Here is a 20,590-nt window from a genome sequence, read left to right on the forward strand (position 1 = left end):
GAGAGAGCCCCTATATCGTCCTATGGAATCAATCTATAGGACCATAAGAATAGCTGAGAGGATCATTGGCGTCTCCCTCGACGTGATCTACCATGATTGTTGTGAAGGGGCTGCGCAAAATCATTGATGACCCCTTACACTCCACACAGAGCATCTTTTAGCTGCTCCGATCACAAAAAAAGATACCAGAGTGTCATGAGCCAGCTCCACCAGGCTGAGGAACTGCTTCTTCCCACGGGCAGTGAGAACGCTGAACAACCAAAGGAGCTACTCACACTAACCATCCAAGACTCTCATTTGTACAGAACAATATTTATTTGTAGATATGAATACTTGTCTTGCATTTGTATTGTTTGTCTGTGTGTGTTATGTGCATCTGTGTGTTTTGCACCAAGACCGGAGAATGAGGTTTCATTGTGTTGTACTTATGAGATCAGATGACAATAAACTTGACTTTAACTTGAACAGCTAGTAGCCATAAAGCCAGAAATGCAGAACAGTTTTCTAACATTTAATGTCACGGTGGGCACAAATTTTATCACATGCCAGCTCCACAAGAAATCCAAGGTCCAGCAACAACATAGCCACTTATATCCTCATATTCCCACTGAATGCTGGGAATATTTTGGCTTTAAATAGTGAAGTAGCATTTTAGTTGGCATTAGGAACCTTAGGCCCATATTCAACAGGAGCAGAAACTCCACGGTGTGGAAGGGTAGGCGGAAAGAGAGCATCACCTTCCAAACTACCCACCTACCCATCAACCCCATCAAAGCTTCCTCACCATGTGTGGCAGAGCAATGGAAGCAAATCATCCTTGATCCTGAAGAACAATGCTTCAATTAGTAAACAAAATATAGGACTGAAGAAAACAGATTTCACAATTATATGTTATTTATAGTGAAGTTCTGTGATACCTTCAAAACTCAAACCTTGTGCTTGTAAAGCAGTTTTTACTTCTAATGACTGATAAACTCTAAGATTAACCTCAGAAAAATCAGATGAGCCACTGCATAATTCTACAAATAACTCTACATAATAACTAAGACATCACCAACTCAACCTCAGTGTAAATGCTGAGAAATTCAGTTAGTTATGTAGAAAAAGAGAAAATAAATAACTGCAGAATTCATATCATAAAATTATTTTTCTTCTGAAGTGGAGATGTAAACAAAGATGCAATGTGCAACTGTTATACAAATAAAATTTACAATGCAAAAGAAAAAGCATTATTGATACTTCCTGTCAACATTCTGCCTACCTGCTGAGAACAGATGCAAACATATACAATACGAGGAGATATACATCTTGTTGCTCAGGACACCTTAAATGCACTGAGCTGGAGAGAACTGAAAATTTGAAAAATAGTATGATTTTATGTTAATTTATCAAAAATGTTTATCTAATGGCCCGATTCAAGCTCAAATTTACTGATTAGTGCTGTGGCTGATAACACACTGGCTGTTGCCTCCACCGAACTGATGACCATCATAGATTCAAAGTCAACTATAATGCTGCTAGACACTGGGTAATCCTGAATAACAGATGGATTATCAGAATGTAATCAAAGCCCTACAAGAAATATTGAAAAATTAAATATTTTTGTCCTTCCCAAGACATTTTCATTAACCATTACTGGAACCATGAAACTTTAATTAAAAGAGCAACAACTTTTAACAAAACAGATACTCAAAGGAAAATTGCCTGCCTTTTCTTTCATTGCAAAAATCAGGAATTACTAAATGTAATCTTACAAAATGTTTGAACAAATATTTTTGGAAGAATCATTTAGCCCATCAAGACTGCACCTCAATTCAACAAGAACAATGACATCGACGTACAAGATCAATTGCAAGATGTAAACAAAACAATTTAAGCATTGCAGATTCAGAATAAAAATTTAGCAAAAAAAGTTGATTATTTGGAGAATCAATCTAGACGGAACAACGTAAAAATTGTTGGTTTGCCAGAAGACATAGAAGGGCCAGATCCAAGAAAATTTTTTACTGAATGGATTCCACGAGTGTCAGGACAAGACAAGTTCCCCGAAGGTTTAATATTGGAACGTGCTCATAGAGCTTTGAGAAGGAAACCTTTTTCAGGACAGAATCCAAGACCTGTTCTGGTCCGTTGTTTAAACTACTGTGATAGAGAGACAATTTTACGTGTGGCTATTAGAAACACACAGCAAAATAGATCTTCTTTGATGGTTCAGAACAATCATGTTTTTTTTTATCCGGATCTGAGTCAAGAAATTATGTTTCAACGACGTGAATTTAATTCCATGAAAGAGTTGTTGCGGAAAAAAGGATATAAGGCAACATTTAGGTATCCTGCGGTATTGAAGATTTTTCAGGATGGATATCAGCCAAAGTTTTTTGATAATCCTAAAGAAGCTATGGACTTTGCTCAATCTTTACCGATTACGCAATTTCAGGAACGACGTAGTCCTCCACGGTCTCCAAAGAGAGTGGAGATACAAGATGGGAATCAAATTTCAAGTAGAAATGGAAGCAATGGTGGTCGAAGTGGCAAAGTTAATTAAAAAAAAAATCTTTTACTTTTTTTTGAGAAGATTTCAGAAAATGATGATAGTTTAATATGAAATGGGAGTTGGGAGAGGGAACTGGGTGGGCACTATTTTCCAGAAGTCATCAGCTACGTGTGAGTTATCTCACACCCAGTATTTTGTGGGAGTTACCGCATTGTGCGGTTTAAACAGGAGGAGGTAGTTGACCTCTTGCCTGTTTTTTCTTTCCTTAATTTTTGGGTTAAGGAGTGAAGTTTTTTTTTCTATTACATTTTTTTTTAAATATTTTTTTTTTCTTTTTTGTTTTTGATTGTAGTTTTAAGAGGGAATAAGGGGAGGGGTTTTTCCTTTTTTTCTTTTTTTTTGGGGGGGTTTCTTTTTTTTTCTCTTTTTCTTTTTTTTTGTTGAGTTGTTGTAAGGAATGTCTAAATTGAAGTTTTCTTCTTTTAATGTCCAGGGTTTAAATAATCCTATTAAGCGTAAAAAAGTACTTGCTTACTTAAAAAAATTAAAAGTTGATGTGGCTTTTTTGCAGGAAACTCATTTAACAGATAAGGAACATTTGAAACTCAAACATGAATGGGTTGGACAAGTTTTTTATTCTTCATTTAATTCAAAGGCAAAAGGAGTGGCAATTTTGGTGCACAAGAATTTACCATTTCAGTTACAGAATGAAGAGAAAAATGGTGGAAGATTATTAAAATTGAACTGTACAATTTTTAATGAAGCTTGGACTTTGCTTGATGTTTATGCTCCGAATGTTGAGGATACAGCTTTTGTTGTGGATATGTCTTTATTACTTGGACAATCAAATTCTAATGTGATGATTGGGGGAGATTTAAACGTGGTATTGGAGCCTTTATTGGACAAGTATCCAAGAGTAATTAAGAAATCTAAGATGGCAGTTCAAGTAACTAATATGATGTCAGATTTGAATTTAGTTGATATTTGGCAAAGATTTAATCCTACAGAGAAAGATTTTTCTTTTTATTCTTCGCGCCATAATTCTTTTTCTAGAATTGATTATTTTTTAATTTCAACACATTTGCAGGATAGGGTTATAATCGGTGGATTATAAGGCAAGACTGGTTTCGGACCATTCTTTATTATTATTAGAATATCAGAGTTCACAAGATGTTCAGAGAGCTCCAAGATGGAGATTTAATACTATGTTATCACAAAAACCAGAATTTATTAGTTATTTAAAACAACAAGTTGAAGTTTTTATTAGTAATAATGCTAATTCTGTTTCTAGTCATTTTGTTTTATGGGATGCAATGAAAGCTTTTTTTACGAGGTCAAATTATTAGTTATGCTTCTAAAGTAAAGAGAGAGAGAATTAAAGAGATTGAAGATTTAGAGAAAAAGATAACAGCTACTAAAAAAGAATTTCAAAAAAGCGCTACTGAAATGCAAAAGAATCGGTTAACTAATTTGAAATTTAAATATAATGAATTACAAACTTATCGGTTTGAATGTTTAATGAACCGAACTAAACATAAGTTTTATGAATGGGGTGAGAAAGCCCATAAAGTTTTGTCATGGCAGTTAAAAAAGGAACAATTATCCACGATTATACCAGCAATTAGAAAGAAATTGGGTATTACTTTTAGCCAAAAGGAAATTAATGAGGATTTTTTAAATTTCTATAAACAATTATATACTTCGGAATGTAAAGATGTAACTGAAGATGTTATAGATTCTTTTTTGAAAAATATTAAATAGCCACAATTGAATCAAGAAGACAGACAAGAGTTAGATAAATCCTTTACAGAAAATGAAATAGAAATGGCGATAAGAGATATGCCAAATGGAAAGGCACCTGGTGAAGATGGGTTTTCTATAGAGTTTTATAAAACTTTTTATGCTGATATATCTCTTATTTATAAGGATGTATTACAACAAATTTATAATACTTTTCAATTACCTGAGTCTTGCTCTAATGCAATAATTACAGTTATACCAAAAAAAATAAAGATCCTTTACAGGTTTCTTCTTATAGACCAATATCGCCGTTAAATGTAGATTATAAAATTGTAGCTTTATTTTTTATTATTTCTTTAAATGTAATTTTTATTTTATTCATGTCATAAAATTTTAAATAAAGTTTAAAAAAATAAAAAAAATAAAATTGTAGCTAAAGTTATGGCTAATCGATTAGCTCAATATTTGCCTAAAATAATACATAGTGACCAAACGGGATTTATAAAAAATAGATATGCATCAGATAACATTTTGCGTTTAATAACTTTGATAAACAAATCTAAATCTCAGATGAATTATCCAATAGTGGTTTCATTGGATGCAGAGAAGGCTTTTGATAGAGTGGAATGGAAGTTTTTGTTTAAAGTACTTGAGAAATTTTGTTTTGGTTCTTCATTTATTGGATTGATAAAGGCTTTATATAATAGTCCGAAGGCTAGAATTGCTGTCAATGGGCGGATTTCAGAATCTTTTAATTTAACAAGGTCTACTAGACAAGGATGCCCATTGTCGCCTGCTTTATTCGCTATAGTTATTGAACCTTTGGCACAATTAATACGCCAAAACGAAAATGTTAAAGGTATGAGAGTTTTGAATGAGGAATATAAGATTAATTTATTTGTTGATGATGTTTTATTATACTTGGTGGATCCGGGTATTTCTTTACCAGCAATTCAAGAATGTTTAGAAAATTATGGTCAATTATCTGGTTATAAAGTAAATTGGGCCAAAAGTGACATTCTATCAATTTTTAAAGATGATTATTCAATATATAAAAGTATTACCAATTTGAAGTGGACTACACAAATTAAATATTTAGGAATTAATGTTAATACGGAATTTCAAGATTTATATTCAATTAATTATCTTCCTTGAATAAAAGGATTAAATTAGATTTGATTAGGTGGAAGGATTTACTTTTGGGTTTATTAGGGAGGATTAATACTATAAAAATGAATATCTTTCCTTGAATACAATATTTGTTTTAATCAATTCCTTATTTTTTTTTTAAACAAAAGTTTTTTTAAGGATTTATATAAAGCAATTAGAGACTTCTTATGGAAGGGAACATTTCCGAGGGTAGCAATGATAAAGTTGATGTGGGATTTCCAATTTGGAGGTTTAAGATTACCGAATTTTCAGCATTATTATGAAGCAGCTCAATTTAAATTTCTTAGTGCATTAATGAAAATGGATGATCCGCCCAGTTGGGCAAAGGTAGAAATGGCGGTTATTTTAGAAAAAATTCCTCATGAGTTTTTGTTTCGATGGAATAAAAATTTATTACGAACTTATGATGTACCAATATTGAAGCATTTATTGAATCTATGGACAAGTAAACTTAACAAATTGGGGCTCAAAAATAAATGGTCTGGACGATTGCCATTATATAATAATCAACTTGTTCCTTTTACAGTCTCCAATATCACCTTGAAACAATGGGAAAGGAAGGGAATAAAAAATTTATCTGATTGTTTTTCTGAGGGATGTTTTTGTTCCTTTGATGAATTACAAAGGAAATTTGGTATTAGTGGAAATTCTGTATTTGTGTATTATCAATTAAGAGGTTTTGTAAAACAGATATGTGGTCGTCATATGATCTTACTGCCTGATTTTAATTTTGAGGAATATGTACTTTCAATACCAAAAAAGGGATATATATCTGCTTTGTATTCTATTTTACAAGAAACTGAAAGTAAAAAAGATTGGGATAAAGATAAGTTGAAATGGGAAAAAGATTTAGGTTTTACAATAGCTGAAGAAGCCTGGATGGAAATTTGCCAGAATAGTATTCGGAAATTGATTAATGCTAGATTAGCGATGATTAATTATAATTTTATACATCAGTTATATTTAACACCGGAGAAACTAAAAAAGTTTGGCCTTAGTAAGTCAGATTGCTGTTTTCGTTGTGACCAGACGGCTAATACTTTTTTGCACACTGTCTGTCTTTGTGATCGATTGCAAGTTTTGGAAAGGTATTCAATCTATACTTAGTAGTTTATATAATATCTGTCTTGTATTAGATCCTGATATATTTTTATTAGGGAATATGCAATCACTAATTGATTTAGGTTTAAAGGATTATCAGATTTCCTTTATCTATTTAGCTTTAGCTGTGGCCAAGAAATGTATAGCACTTATTTGGAAAGACAGAAATATATTAACTTTAGATAGGTGGTATTTGGAGATGAAATCCTGTTTGACCATGGAAAGGATATCTTTTTCAATTCAGGATAGAATGTCTTTTTATAGGTTAAAGTGGACTCCGTTTGTTAAATATATGCATTTAAGTTTGCTTTAAATATGTTTTTAAGTGTGATATTTTAGTATTGATAGCTTTTTTTTGTTAGTATCTTTACTTGTTATGTTTTTTTTTGTAAGTGGGCTTTTTTTTCTTATATATAATATTGTTCATTTTATTAACTCTTCACTCTTTATTTGGGGGGTTAGACTAATTTTAAGTTAGGTTATTAATGTTGTGTAATAATTATTGGGGGGGTTAGTTTATTTAGTTTACCGATGTGGTACTGTAATTTTATTATCTTACTTTTATTCTTTTTAAATGTAATCTTCTATTTTATTCATGTTATAAAATTTTAAATAAAGTTTAAAAAAAACAAGAACAATGACCTCATCAACTTCCTGATCCAAATCTCACTTCCTTGATTTCTAGCATTCAAAAATCCATCAATCTTACCCCATAGTTACCCAATATCTAAGTGTGTGCAGCTCTCCAAAGTGCAGAATTTTCAAAGAATCCTTTGACCAAATCAAATTTTCCTCTTCACCTGATAGTATGCACATCCCTTCCTGCCTTGCCAACCATCTCCGAACTGTGCAAGTGCAAGAGGGGGAAAAAAATCTCTCAACATCTACATTGTCAGTCCTTTTCCGAATCGTCTACATTTTAATTGGATCACAACTGCTTCTCAAGCTATCCTATGTGATATCTCCTCATACAGAAGTTCAATCTGCACATACCTTGAATATATCAATGATACATTGCATCTACAGCAAGAAAATCTTTCCTTGGATATGATGCCCAAAAATTGCACTCAATAATCATGTAATTTCATCAAAGCCCCATTTAGTTAACAACCCTTGTCTTTCTATTCCAATAAAGCCCATTTGCTTTCCAAACATACCAGCAAAGTTACCTGCTCCATTTCATGTTTCAGCATTCCTTGGTTCACCAATTTTTACTCCCATTTCATCAAATAAAAATATTCTGTTTTTCTATTTTTCTTACTATGGTGAATCACCTCACATTATATTTGATCTGTCACTTCGTAAACTGCTTTTATTGCTTTGCAAAATCCACAGTCTTCATAGTTCACTTTCCCATCATCAACAAACTTGGATAAGATTCACTATTCATTTTAAATTACAAATCTATTTTATAAATAGCCATGATCTAATACCTGATCCTTCTGAATCCTCACAAGCAATAGTCCATCAGCCTTAAAATAACCAGTTTGTTCCAATTCGGTTTTCTCTGTCCTTTGAACAATTCTATATATCAATATCTGGTGATATGACACACACAATTGACAGAGCCCTTAACAAAAACACAGAAGTTATGCATCCACTGGTTTTCTGTCATCCATCTGATTTATTTAATCTCCAAAATCATTTTGGATATTTCAAAATCTTTCAATATATGCAGTAAAAAAAAAAGAAAGCATTATTCTGTCACCACAAGCCCCAAAAACAAAAAATTTATCCCTCTGGCCAGGTCAAGTTTTGTCCACACTTCCTTGCAATAACAACCTAGTACAGAAAGTTAATTCTCAGAGCTACAGCCCCAGAAATGTTTTGATAACCAGTGATCTGCACCAGCTGTTAAAATTGGGCAAGAACATTAAATATCTATGAAAATCTTTAATAAAATTTGCTGGTTAACATTTTAAAAGTATTTTTTTTAATATAATACCTAAACAAATAAAACCGAGCGTCTGGTGATGGAACACATCAGAGAGGCTGGACCCATTGCAATTCACCTACAGTCAGAACTGTTCCACTGATGATTCTATAGCCTTGTCTCTCCACTTCATCCTGACCCACATGGAGAACGAACCCTTGTACATCAAGATGCTGTTCAGTGACTTCAGTTCGGCGTTTAATGTGCCATTTCCCTAGAGACTGGTGGAGAATCTGTACTCACTGGTACTCAACACCCCTCTCTGTAACTGGATTCTGGACTTCCTAACAAAAAGACCACGGTCTGTCCGGGTCAGTAGCAGAACGTCGAGCACTGTCACCCTGGGCATTGGCACACCTCCGGGCTGTGTGCTCAGCCCGCTCCTGTCCACGAATGCAACAGAATCATCAGGTTTGCAAATGATGTGACTGTCGTTGGCCTCATCAGCAAAAGAGATGAGTCACACTTCAGAGAAGAGGTGCAAAATCTTGTGTTATGGTTCAAAAATAACCACGCAAGTCTCAACGTGGACAAGACAAAGGAGATGATTGTGGACTTCAGAACTACTTGAGGATGACCACCTACCACTACACATTAATAAATCATTAGAAAAGAGAGTAGATAGCACCAAGTTCCCCAGACTTCACTTAACTAGTGACCTATCTTGGACTCTCTTGTCAGGAAGGCACAACAGTGACTGCACTTTCTGAGGTGAGCAAGGCTACCAGCCACCATCCAGTCAACTTTCTACAGGAATTCTATTGAGGGTATCCTAGCTGCATTACAGTGTGGTACTGTTGCTGTAGAGCACTGGATCAGAGGTAAATCCACAGGACCTTAAGAGTGGTAGAGACAATCACTGGGGTCTCTGTTCCTCCCCCATTGATGTGATCAACCAGGATCATTGTCCGAAGAAGGCTCGCAAAATTGTCAACCACTCCGCACACAGAATCTTCCAGATATTCCCATCAGGAAAGAGATATTGAAGAGTCGGAACCTTCTTCCCATGGGCAGTGAGACTGTTGAATGGCTGATGAACTGCTCATGCAATCCTTCCAAGACTCTACTATTTTATTTAGCAATATTTATTTTTATATATCTACTGCATATAAATTGCTTTTAAATGTGTTTGCATGTTTTTACACCAAGGACCAAAGAATACTGTTTCATCCAGTTGTACTTATACAATTGGATGATAATAATAAACTTGAACTTCGAAAACACTTTAAACAATTGTTTTGACTGGAAATAATTCAAATCATTTTTGGGATGGAAATCACAATTAAATGCATATACATTAGCTTCTCTGTGAAAACTTTAGATTAGGACGATACTTTATAGAATACACATTTTCATATTGTGTCAAATCGCACAAATCAAGAAGGCTCCATGCTCATAACAGGAGCTTCAAGTCAGCCAAATCAACATTATAATGGTGGGATATATTTAAACATCAGAAAATGTAGTATGTTCTGATAGGGCCATACCATGAGGTAAATCTCAAGGGTCAACCAGGTTGATATATTTAAATCTGAGCTCAGAGTGTAGACCATAAATTTGTAACTCAGTACTGACACCTGAACACCAGTCAAAACTCAACAATTATCCAACAACTTCTATTGCAAGTGTAGAAAAGAGAAAAGGATTTTAAAGTGAAACAATCTTGGTGATGTCAAAGCAAGGGGGAAAAAAGAGCTTTCCTTGTAGTGCCCCGCTGCAACTCCACCTACAGAGTGAAGGCAGCCGAATACATACACCAAAATGGGGGCTGGGTGGATATTCTAAATCTGCTATATCCTTCATGATGATTGCTTCCTAGAACTTCAGAACAAGTAGCCAAAGGAGCAGCTGAGCAAATTGCTGCAATACCAGGAGTCAGCAGGAATGTAATAGCAAAACAGTCCCTGCCACTCCAGAACACTATTATCATAATCCAGAAGAAAATAAATCTTGGGGGAAAAGTATACAAGTACTTTTTAACATAATTGTGTAGGCTTTTGAGAATAACTTGATTTCTAGTCATCCCAAAGCACTTCCCAGCTAATGAAGTGCCACCGTTGTAATGTAAAAAGTGTATACATTCCCATTTTGTGCGGGAGTTCCTTTAAATAACATTCAGATTACTAACTCAGAGCAATGATAAGCCATCTCTTAATGGACAGAAAGAAATTCTTATTGCAATTTCGAACATATTCCCACATATACCAAAGAGTAATGGAATGCTTTGAAAAAAACTGAACATAATCTCCAATAGACTGAACAACAGATGAGAACAGCATGCCAATTGCCTCATCTTACCAATTTTCTATGAGACTAAGGTAGAATATTTTCATTCTAGAACAGTTGATTAAATACCTAAAACTCCAAGTGGGAGCTGGGGCAACAAATTCAGAAGTAAAATTACAGTTTCTGATATTTGAAAAAAATTTCTCAGAATTCTCCACATTATTTTTTTGAACAAGGTAACTACATTTACCATCTTCAATCTTCAATGCCTATCATCAATGCCCCAGCAACCTCTTACCTCACCTTCATAGTATCCTGGGGTATATCCCATCCAGCCCTGGGGATTTACTGTGCGCTCCGTAATGTTTGGGACAAAGACATTTTTTTTCCTTTATTTGCCCCTGTGCTCCACAGTTTTAAATTTGTAATCAAACAATTCACATGTGATTAAAGTGCACATTCCAGATTTTATTAAGGGTATTTGTGTGCATTTTGGTTTGACCATCTAAAAATGACAGTACTTTTTTTTCCCTACATAGTCCCCTCATTTCTTTCTTCTTCTTCTTTGGCTTGGCTTCGCGGACGAAGATTTATGGAGGGGTATGTCCACGTCTGCTGCAGGCTCGTTGGTGACTGACAAGTCCGATGTGGGCAGGCAGGCACTGTTGCAGCAGTTGCAAGGGAAAATTGGTTGGTTGGGGTTGGGTGTTTCCTCCTTTGTCTTTTGTCAGTGAGGTGGGCTCTGTGGTTTTTTCAAAAGAGGTTGCTGCCCGCCGAACTGTGAGGCGCCAAGATGCACGGTTGGAGGCGATATCAGCCCACTGGCGGTGGTCAATGTGGCAGGCACCAAGAGATTCCTTTAATTTCATTTCAAGGCACCATTATAGGACATAGCAACGATATGCATATTAAGTAGTCATGTTTAGTACTTTGTTACATATCCCCTGCTTGCAATGACTGCTTAAAGTCTGTTATTCATAGGCATCACCAGGTGCTGAGTATCTTCTCTGGTGATGCTCTGCCAGGCCTCTGCTGCAGCCATTTTCAGCCCCTGTTCGTTTCCAGGGGTTGTCACTTTAAGTTTTCTCTTCAGCATATGGAAGGCATACTCAATTGGATTTAGGTCAGGTGACTCACTTGTCCATTCAAATATTTCCACTTTTTAGCTTTGAAAAATTCCTTTGTGTTGCTTTAGCAGTGTGTTTGGGATCACTGTCTTACTGGAGGATGAACAATGAGTTTGGAAGCATTTGATCAAACTTGAGCAGATGTTTCTACATACCTCAGAATTCATTTTACTACTGCCATCAGCAGTTACATCATCAATGAAGACAAGTGCTCCAGTACCTGTGTCAGCTGCACATGCCCAGGCCGTAACACCCCCATCACCATGTTTCACAGATGAGGTGGTATGCTTTGGATCTTGGGCAGTTCCTTTACACCTCCACACTTTGTTGTTGCTATCACTGATATGGATTCATCTTGGTCTCATCTGTCCACAAGACCTTTTTCCAGAAATCTGCAAGTTCTTTTAAATACTTCTTGGAAAACTGTAATCTAGTCATCCTGTTTATGTGGCTAACTAGTGGTTTGCATCTTGCAGTGTAGCCTCTGTATTTCTGTTCATCAAGTCTTCAGCAGGCAGTAGCCACTGACACATCCACACCTGCCTCCGGAAGAGTGTTTCTGATCTGTCTGTTGAGGGATTTGGATGAGAATTATTGTCATCAGCGATGTTTGGCCTACCAGTCCCTTTGCAATTACTGAGCTCATCACTAAGCTCTTTATTCTTGATGATGTTCCAAACTGTTTATTTTGGTAATCCCAAGATTTGGGCGATGTCTTTCTGTTTTATTCTTTTTTTTTCAGCCTCATAATGGCGTCTTTAACTTTCATTGGCACATCTCCAGTCCTTGTGTTGAAAAATGGTATCTGCAGACTCCAAAGGTGATCAAAAGTTTAGAAGCAAGTCTAGCTCTCTGATACCTGTGTCAATGAAGCAATTAAAAAACCCCTGAGTAATCACAAACACCTGTGAAGCCAAATGTCCCATACATTATGGTGCCCTGAAATAGGGGAACTCTATACAAAAAGTGCTGTAATTTCTGCATGGCGAAACCAAAATGTATACGAATAAAATCTGGAATGAGCACTTTAATCACATGTGAATTATTTGATTATAAATTTAAAACTGTGAATCACAGGGGCAAATAAAGGAAAAAAATGTGCCTTATAATGTACATTATAAAGGGCACGGTATCTATCAGATTGTTTTTCAGAAGCTCAACTCAAGATTCAATTCATGCTCATTTTAGGGACACGAGTTCCATACATTTCATGGGCCAACTCGTCAATGTTTATGAACACTTTCAGAGATATTATCGATAGAACTACTTCTGCCAAGGCAGAATTGAAAACAAATTTTTACAAACCCTGTGGAATTCCTATCCAACACCGTATTTTCAGAATTAAAAAAAAACCAACTAATTATGAGCTGAACTTTGCTTTGGAACTGGCATTCAGTACATAAATAAATTCAAGGTTACAAGGCAAAAATAAGATTAAACAAAGGGTCAAAACATACATAAATGCAATTGGTTTATCAACTTACCTGGCCATTCCCAGACTAGAAAAACTGTGAGGAACAATCAACACATCAACCCTGCAGAAAGGGTGAGTGCCCAGAACACAGGACGCTGCAGAAAGGCATTGAGCTACCAGAGGAAGCAGAAATTCTTGACTTCTTAATTTCAGACAATCAGGAGCAAAGACTCTGTGAGGTATACAATCCTGGACTTGAACAACAGGATTTTGGAAATGGCAGGGATAGGGTGGATGACCACAGGTTGTCATGGAAACTCTAGAAGTATAAAAGATGTAAATTGACAGGGATAAAATATATAAATAATATTGCTGCTGAGTAATATTTTTTAATGATTTAAAAGCCAAGCAAAATCAATCAATTTTGAAACAATCAAATTACTAAAGATCTTTTGAAACCACTGAGTATGGTATAGAGTTTCTACAGTCAGCTGTAGATCAAGTTCAACACAGAGGCTCTGCAGACCACTGCAGCTTGAATAAACTTTAAAGGAGGGAACTGGAGGCAAACTTCTTAATGAGGCTCAAAGACAACGGCCTATCTTCCCAACCTCCTGGTAGAAAAGAATGTTTATGCTGTACAATGGCAGGCTGTAAATCATGTAAACAAAAGGTATTGACAAGTAACTGGAAAAACACAGTACATCTCTGGATAATCTCACCTGGGTCCAAAATATAAAATGGAAGGAGGAATGAAACCAAATTTTTAAAAAAATACTAACAAAGGGTTAAGATCCTGTTCCAGAGATCTGAAGTATTGATCTGGAGATGAGAGTTCTAACCCCATCATGGCAACTGGGGAATTTAAATTACCTCAATATGAAATGAAAAGCAAGCAGTCATGGTATTCATGAAATTACTAGCCAGGTGTTAAAACATATTTATTTCACTCTTTCTTTCAAGGAAGGAAATCTGATCCTGGTCCTTACATGACTGTGTGACTGATTTTTAACTGCTCTCTGTCATGACCATCAAGTCATTCAATTTAAAGGCAATTAGAAATTCAGAAAAGATGCAATAGTAGTCACTGGAAACAAAATTGCTGTCTGTGCCAATGCTTTGAGCAGACCAGAATCCAAAGTGAAAGGATTCAAAAAGAAAGCTGAAGTCTAGCAGGATTGCAAGGTGCCATATTCAGGTACCTGAGAAGACAGACGATATTTGAGGAATAGCAATGAGAGTGGTTTATCTAATTCCATGTTTTTTTGTTTTTTTTTTAAATCATATCTTGCCTTAATTAATTAATTTTGAAGATTTTGCACATTTTAAAAATGTAAACTATTGCCATGTCCAGTTACATGACATTTCAATGAACCTCCTCCCACAATATAACAAAATACATGGGATAATATGTAAGCAATAGCTCATTAATACAAAAAGAAATAACCAAATATTTCAATGACAAATTTTATTGTAGCAAACGAAATACAAACCTGCAGTTTTCATTTATAAACTTTGAAAATAACGGACTTTGCAACGGGTGGTTAAAGGTGCATTCATCTTTAACTTCAAGCCAGTATCCAACAGCAAGGGTGAAAGTAGATGCTGGCATAAGCATGGTCACATAATAAAACCATTTTGAGAGAGCTGAAACCAAAAAAAAAATGCAACTATGTTTGATCATGTCCAAAATTTCCTATTTCTATTTTCACTATTTCATTATAATTAGCTTTTTTAAAAACTGCATCAGCATTTTAGTCCACTCCTCTCAGTCACAATTTAATTACATTTTTTCTTCCAAGCACAACAGTAATAATGCAAGACACAGGGCTAGAATTGCAGTCATGGAAAATCGTTAACCCAAGCTACAAAAATGTATCCGATGTTTAACTCATATTTGGACACTGGAGGATGCAATGCTCATCACTATATTCAATTAAACACCAGTACCATTACAATAGTATATTACTAACCTGTGCTTTTTTTTTTTTAAAACTTTATTTATTCATTCAAAATACAGATAGAAAATAACATATACAACAATGAACTATAAACATGAACGTTATATTTTGTATATATAAAAAAAGAGAAAAAAAAAGAAACCCCCCCCCCTTCAGCCAGCTCTCCTAAGGAGAGCCATAAAGCCATAAAGAAAAGGAAAAAAATTAAGAAAAAATTAAGCATACATATTAAGATCTAATCAACGTAAATCAAAATGTAAATATTCTGAATATAACAACCACTTATTAATAAAGAAACTATAGTTATCACGCAAAACATATGTAATTTTTTCCAATATTAAACAATATTTCATCTCATTATGCCATCTATTAATATCAATCATATTCGTATCTTTCCATGTACTAGCAATACATTTTTTCGCTACAGATAAAGCTAAATATACAAAAGTAAGTTGAAATTTATCTAATCCCAAACCTTTCAGAGGTTGAAAACTACCCAATAAAAATACTGTCGGATCTAAAGGTATTTTAATCTTATACAGGTATTCTAGAAACAACTGAATTTTCTTCCAAAAAGATGACCACATGACCAGACCGCATGGAAAAAAGTTCCAACAGAGTTACATCTAAAACACAAATCTGATTCATGAAAACCATACTTTTTAAGTTTTTCAGGTGTTAAGTATAATTGATGTAAAAAATTATAATTAATCATTGCATAGCGTGTATTTATCAGTCTAGTTACACTATCATAACAAATACCTAACCAATCATCCTCGGAAAAAATAAAACCGACATCCACTTCCCATTTACCTTTGGATTTATCCCAACTCTTTTTATCCATACCATCCTGTAATATTTGATGCATAAATGAAATATAACCCTTCTCTGGTACCTTCATAAGAAAAGTCTCAAATTTAGTCATTTCAGGTAAAATCATATCTCTACCAAACACATGTTTTACCAAATATCGAATTTGATAATAAAGAAACAAAGAGTTCTTTTCAATAACTGTCCCTCATCTGATCAAAAGATAAAAATTTACCTTCTTTAAAACAATCTCCCAAATTTTCCACACCTTTAAATCTCCAATGTAATAAACTTTGATTATGTATTGAGAAAGAAATAAGTTGATTATTATACAACGGAGTCAAAGCTGATAATTCACCCATAGAACCTATCATTTTCTCTGTCCATAGCTTCATTAAATGTTTTAATATAGGCACATTATGTTGCTGTAACAAATTTACATTCCATCTAAACAAAAATTGATGCATTTCAAATTCAGAAATATTTGCCATCTCAATTTTGGCCCAACTAGGGGGCCGTTCCAGATCCATTAATGAACTAATAAATTTAAGTTGGGCTGCTTCATAATAATTTCAAAAATGTGGTAAACGTAGTTCCCCTAGTTCATACTTCCAAGTTAATTTATTCAAGGCTACTCTTGAAAATTTACCTCTCCATAAAAACTCCCTAACCATTTTATTCAAATCTCGAAAAAAAAATATTATCAAGTAAATACGGAAATAACCCAAATATTGCATACGTGGAAAAATATTCATCTTAATTGTATTTATCCTACCCAATAAATTAATAGGTAAATCTTTCCATTTAATCAAATCAGTTTTAATTTTTTTTATTAACGGAACATAGTTTAATTTATATAAAGATTGATAATTAACATTCAAAATTATATCCAAATACTTAATTCGATCTATCCATTTCAAATTAAGAATATTCTTATAAACTGAAATAATCTCCTTCACTTACCAGTAATATTTCACTTTTTTCCCCAATTAACTTTATATCCAGAAAGACATCCATATTGTATCAGACACTCCTTCCAGCGTAAAAGAGATTGAGCTGGATTTGTTAGCTACACCAATACATCATCAGCAAATAAATTAATTTTACTCATCTAAAACTTTCATACCTTGTATCGTGTATTTTGTCTCATCAGCTGTGCCAAAGGTTCGATCACTAACACAAACAAAGCTGGTGATAAAGGACAGCCTTGACAAGTGGATCGAATCAATTTAAACGGTTCCAAAATCAAACCATTCGTCATTACTCTAGCTACCAGTTTACTATATAAAGCCTTAATCCAACCAATAAAAAAAGGACCAAACTTGAATTTCTCCAGAACTTTGAACAAAAAATTCCACTCAACTCTATCAAATGCTATTTCAGGATCTAAAGATATCTCCATCGGATGGTCTGAAGATTGTCGAAATCTATTAATCAAACTAATCACGCGCAAAATATTATCTGAGGCATATCTATTCTTTATGAAACCTGTCTAATCCATATGAATCAACTTAGGTAAAAATTCAGCCAATCTATTTGCTAAAATTTTAGCTATTAATTTATAATCTACATTTAACAATGAAATTGGTCTATATGAGGATACTTTCAAAGGATCTCTATCTTTTTTTGGGATTACTGTAATTAAAGCACTAGAACGAGACTCAGGTAAATCATAGTGTTCTCCAACTTGATGTAATACATCTCCAAACACTGTAGAAAAATTATCCTAAAAAATTTTATAAAATTCGACCGAAAATCCATCGTCACCAGGCGATTTACCATTCGGCATTTCCATCAAAGCCATTTTAATTTCCGAGTCAGTAAATGGTACTTCCAACTCCTGTATATCTGCATCCTCTAATGTTTGTAAATTCAATTGTGATTTAAAAAAAAAAATCAATTGATTCATTTTCTTGATTTCCGTCAGATGTATATAGCTTTTTATAAAATGAACAAAATTCATCGTTAATCTCACGAGGTTTATAAGTGATAAGCGAATTCCGTCTAACAGCATTAATAGTCCTCGAAACCTGTTCTTTCTTTAATTGCCATGCCAATACCTTATGTGCTTTCTCTCCCCATTCATAATACCATTGTTTAGTCCTATTAATCATACATTCAAATTGATAAGATTGCAAAGTATTATATTCCAGTTTCAACCTAGATAATTCTATTTTCTGATCTTCTGTAGCATCTTTATGAAATTCCTTTTCTAACTCATCAATCCGTTTCTCTAATTCAAGACTCTGATTTAATCGATTCTTTTTTTATTTTAGAAGTATAACTAATTATTTGTCCTCTCAAATAAGATTTCATAGCGTCCCATAATACAAACTTACTTTGAACAGAATTAGAATTTTCTTTCAAAAAGAAATTAATTTGTTTTTTCAGAAAAATCAATAAATTCCGTATTTTTTTAATCTTTGGCTTGGCTTCGCGGACGAAGATTTATGGAGGGGGTAAAAAGTCCACGTCAGCTGCAGGCTCGTTTGTGGCTGACCAGTCCGATGCGGGACAGGCAGGCACGATTGCAGCGGTTGCAAGGGAAAATTGGTTGGTTGGGGTTGGGTGTTGGGTTTTTCCTCCTTTGCCTTTTGTCAGTGAGGTGGGCTCTGCGGTCTTCTTCAAAGGAGGCTGCTGCCCGCCAAACTGTGAGGCGCCAAGATGCACGGTTTGAGGCGTTATCAGCCCACTGGCGGTGGTCAATGTGGCAGGCACCAAGAGATTTCTTTAGGCAGTCCTTGTACCTTTTCTTTGGTGCACCTCTGTCACGGTGGCCAGTGGAGAGCTCGCCATATAATACGATCTTGGGAAGGCGATGGTCCTCCATTCTGGAGACGTGACCCATCCAGCGCAGCTGGATCTTCAGCAGCGTGGACTCGATGCTGTCGACCTCTGCCATCTCGAGTACCTCGACGTTAGGGGTGTGAGCGCTCCAATGGATGTTGAGGATGGAGCGGAGACAACGCTGGTGGAAGCGTTCTAGGAGCCGTAGGTGGTGCCGGTAGAGGACCCATGATTCGGAGCCGAACAGGAGTGTGGGTATGACAACGGCTCTGTATACGCTTATCTTTGTGAGGTTTTTCAGTTGGTTGTTTTTCCAGACTCTTTTGTGTAGTCTTCCAAAGGCGCTATTTGCCTTGGCGAGTCTGTTGTCTATCTCATTGTCGATCCTTGCATCTGATGAAATGGTGCAGCCGAGATAGGTAAACTGGTTGACCGTTTTGAGTTTTGTGTGCCCGATGGAGATGTGGGGGGGCTGGTAGTCATGGTGGGGAGCTGGCTGATGGAGGACCTCAGTTTTCTTCAGGCTGACTTCCAGGCCAAACATTTTGGCAGTTTCCGCAAAGCAGGACGTCAAGCGCTGAAGAGCTGGCTCTGAATGGGCAACTAAAGCGGCATCATCTGCAAAGAGTAGTTCACGGACAAGTTTCTCTTGTGTCTTGGTGTGAGCTTGCAGGCGCCTCAGATTGAAGAGACTGCCATCCGTAACATTGTAACATTGTATTAAACCTCCGATAGGCCACATGAATTTTCTCAGAGGTTGCATATGTAAAGTATAACAAAGAATGATCAAAAATCACCCTACTTTTGTATTCCACTTGTTGTATTTTCCCTTGTAAATGTTCCAATACTAAAAAAAAAGTCAATCCTTAAAAACGATTCATGTCTAGTTGAATAAAAGGAGAAATCCTTCTCTGTCAGATTAAGATGTCTCCATATATCCACTAAATTAAGATCTTTCATCAACGCTTGAACCTGAACTGCCATTTTAGATTTCTTAACTTTCTTCAGAGATTTATCTAATGAAGGTTCCAAAACACAATTAAAATCACCACCAACTAAAACATTATCATTAGCCTGACCCAGATATAAAAATGCATCAGAAATAAATATTTCATCATCTACATTTGGGGCATAAATATTGAGTAAAGTCCAAAATTCACCAAAAATCTTACAATTCAATTTAAGAATACATCCTGCCTTTTCCTCCATTGATTGTAATTCAAAGATAAATTCTTACGTATCAAAATTGCTACACCTTTAGCCCTGGAATTAAATGAAGAATATACATGCCCTACCCAGTCCCTCTTTAATTTCATACTTTCTTTGACATTCAAATGTGTTTCTTGTAAAAAAGCAATATCAATTTTCATTTTCTTAATATGCGCCAAAATGCGCTTATGCTTAATCAGACTGTTTAAACCTCGAACATTAAAAGTAGCAAACCTCAACTTTGACATATCTACTAATATTACTAAGAACTAATAATATCTTTAAACAAAAACTCAAATCAACGTAAATAGGCCCTCCAATAGGAGAGAAAAAAAAAATCACAAATTAAAGACTAAATAAAATGAAAATAAATTAAAAAAATTTAAAAAATAATCAAAAAAAAAGAAAAGGAAGAAAAAAACCCACCCAAAGAAAAAACTACCAAAAGGTAGTAATCCCTAAATAAAATTTGGATGTGGATCACCCACCAGTGGCTGACGACTAATAGAACTTAGAGCAAATTTCTCCCTCCCCCGCCAAACAAAGAATAACATCAAAATAGGAATAACATCAAAATAGGAATAAGAAAATTCTTCTATTCATCCAAGAGATTCCAAA

General features: G+C 35.0%; 1 protein-coding gene across 12 annotated transcripts in view; it reads right to left on the reverse strand.

Annotated features, from left to right (window-relative positions):
* The window catches only part of aopep (aminopeptidase O (putative)), a 329,712-nt gene that overhangs the window by 282,866 nt on the left and 26,256 nt on the right, over positions 1–20,590 (reverse strand). For all 12 annotated transcript variants that reach the window (XR_011354682.1, XR_011354680.1, XR_011354686.1 and 9 more), the window contains exons 4-5: positions 14,699–14,852; positions 13,276–13,524 (exon numbers count right to left, since the gene is read on the reverse strand). Coding sequence is in view for 9 of the 12 variants with exons in the window: in XM_069929436.1 (XP_069785537.1) it covers positions 13,276–13,524; positions 14,699–14,852 (403 nt within the window). In the remaining 3 variants the exon portion in view is untranslated. The remainder of the gene's footprint in view (positions 1–13,275; positions 13,525–14,698; positions 14,853–20,590) is intronic.

This window comes from Narcine bancroftii, chromosome 1 (genome assembly GCF_036971445.1).
Source record: "Narcine bancroftii isolate sNarBan1 chromosome 1, sNarBan1.hap1, whole genome shotgun sequence".
Classification (NCBI taxonomy): domain Eukaryota; kingdom Metazoa; phylum Chordata; class Chondrichthyes; order Torpediniformes; family Narcinidae; genus Narcine; species Narcine bancroftii.